We start from the raw sequence: 1,780 nt of genomic DNA, 5'->3' as shown, positions 1-1,780 counted from the left end.
ATTTCTTTCGGCACGAGCCTTAAAAAAAGCTTTCACTTTTATATAATGAAATTATATTAACAATTTCTAGTTATTTGACAAATATACTTACGGAGAATAGCTTAATAAGGGACTGATTCGTGCGCCATCTGTAAACGAGCGGGAAAGAAAAGTGTTTGAAGGCCGCCGGCCTGCCGGCCGGGCCGAGTAACTCGGGTCTCGAGCGAATCAGTGTGCGAGTCTCTCTGCCATTTGCGCGTCGGTACGCGACTACGCGGCAGTGGTGATACTAGAATTCTACGTCTGCTTACCGGTGCGTAGAAAACGCAAGCCTTATTAAGTGCGTTTTGTACCTAAGTGCTTTATCGATCTCACGATTAAATCGATCAGTATGGCGGATACAGAAACTAAGTGAGTACTACAAATTTTTTTATTGATCTATCATCAGAAAATCATACATTTACACTGAACGCTTCTGTTATGTTTCATTACCGAATACAGTTACGGTAAGCTAACAGTCCTTGCGTTTTATAATCCTCATTTTTTATTCATTTATTTTGAATGCTACAAGTTTAAAGACAATTTCCTCACTTTCACAATTTTGTTTATATCATAATTGATTGTGTACTTTTGAAAGTGTACGTAATTTGTACGGCCACGAGAAAGGGATAACGTGGGAGAGAGAGGGGATGCCCTCTCTACGTGATATTCTCAGCTTGATTCGTAAGACGCGTTACGTTCTCAGGATTACCTGCTTTTGCCATGATACGTGCTCTACTTGTAGAGTCGCTTTTCTGGCGGCATCGTTTACCTTTTTATTTTTCCCACTTGTAGTTTTGGCTACACAAAACAGTACAAGATGGTACAATGCACATTTGTTATTAATATCTTTTTTGTTGTTGTTTCTAATATGTTTGGGCATACTTTTCCTACCATTTATGATTGAAATTATTCCTCTTTATAAATCATTTCATATTTATATGTATTTAATAGACAAAGGTAACTATAAATTGAAATCAAATATTTTATTACATGAAATTACAATTTTTTCAACGTTAACAATTGTATAAACATTTATGTGACCAACGAAAAACACTGCTACGTACACATAAAGGAAACTATAAATGTTTACGGATGATTGTAACATGCATCACCTTGAAAAGAAAATGGACAACTTATCGATCTGCTCTCCCTTACCGACTAAATGTTGAAAATATTAATGTATTTACTTTTCATTTAATATTTTTAAGAGGAAGTATATGATATTTGTAATGATAAATACCGGTGCTATCTAGGTTTATTTAAGTTCCAACACTGCTGGAACGAATATATATGTAACATTGATGTATATTTACGGTCCACGAACATCCACGATTTGCCGCGCCGAAACATTCTGTGTATGTACGTACGTACGTGTACGTGTATTCTGTTGAAAGGAGAGGGTTGTGTGAGAAGGGGGAGACGAAAGCAGGATAATATTAACATCGGTAGGTGCCGCCACGGTTGGCGTCCTATCTCTATTTCTTTTCCTTGTCATTCCATCTTTGTCTGTAGCCTTAAAGTTTAACCGATACCGCATTAAAGAAAATAAGGTACTACGATAAAGCTTAATTTTAAAAATATTTTGTCATTGTCCACATTGTCTAACGTACCTTTTTTCAGATAAATATTTCATTCATAAAAGTTTAAATGACGTCATTGATATTTTAAATAAAAAAGTTTGTTTTGATATACTTACGATATATGTTTACATTACATACATACATAATTCATATTATACTTTAATGTACATAAATTATTT

The 1,780-nt window shown here is 34.8% G+C and overlaps 1 protein-coding gene across 1 annotated transcript in view; it reads left to right on the top strand.

Moving 5' to 3' along the window:
- Positions 1-1,780, top strand: part of LOC108570522 — a 3,366-nt gene that overhangs the window by 736 nt on the left and 850 nt on the right. Inside the window, 1 exon segment of the mRNA XM_017932394.1 lies at positions 338-401. Within this exon segment, the coding sequence (XP_017787883.1) occupies positions 338-401 (64 nt within the window).

This window comes from Habropoda laboriosa, unplaced genomic scaffold (genome assembly GCF_001263275.1).
Source record: "Habropoda laboriosa isolate 0110345459 unplaced genomic scaffold, ASM126327v1 scaffold61, whole genome shotgun sequence".
Taxonomy (NCBI): domain Eukaryota; kingdom Metazoa; phylum Arthropoda; class Insecta; order Hymenoptera; family Apidae; genus Habropoda; species Habropoda laboriosa.
Note: the sequence above shows the minus strand (reverse complement) of the source record. Positions and strands in the feature narration are given on the sequence as shown.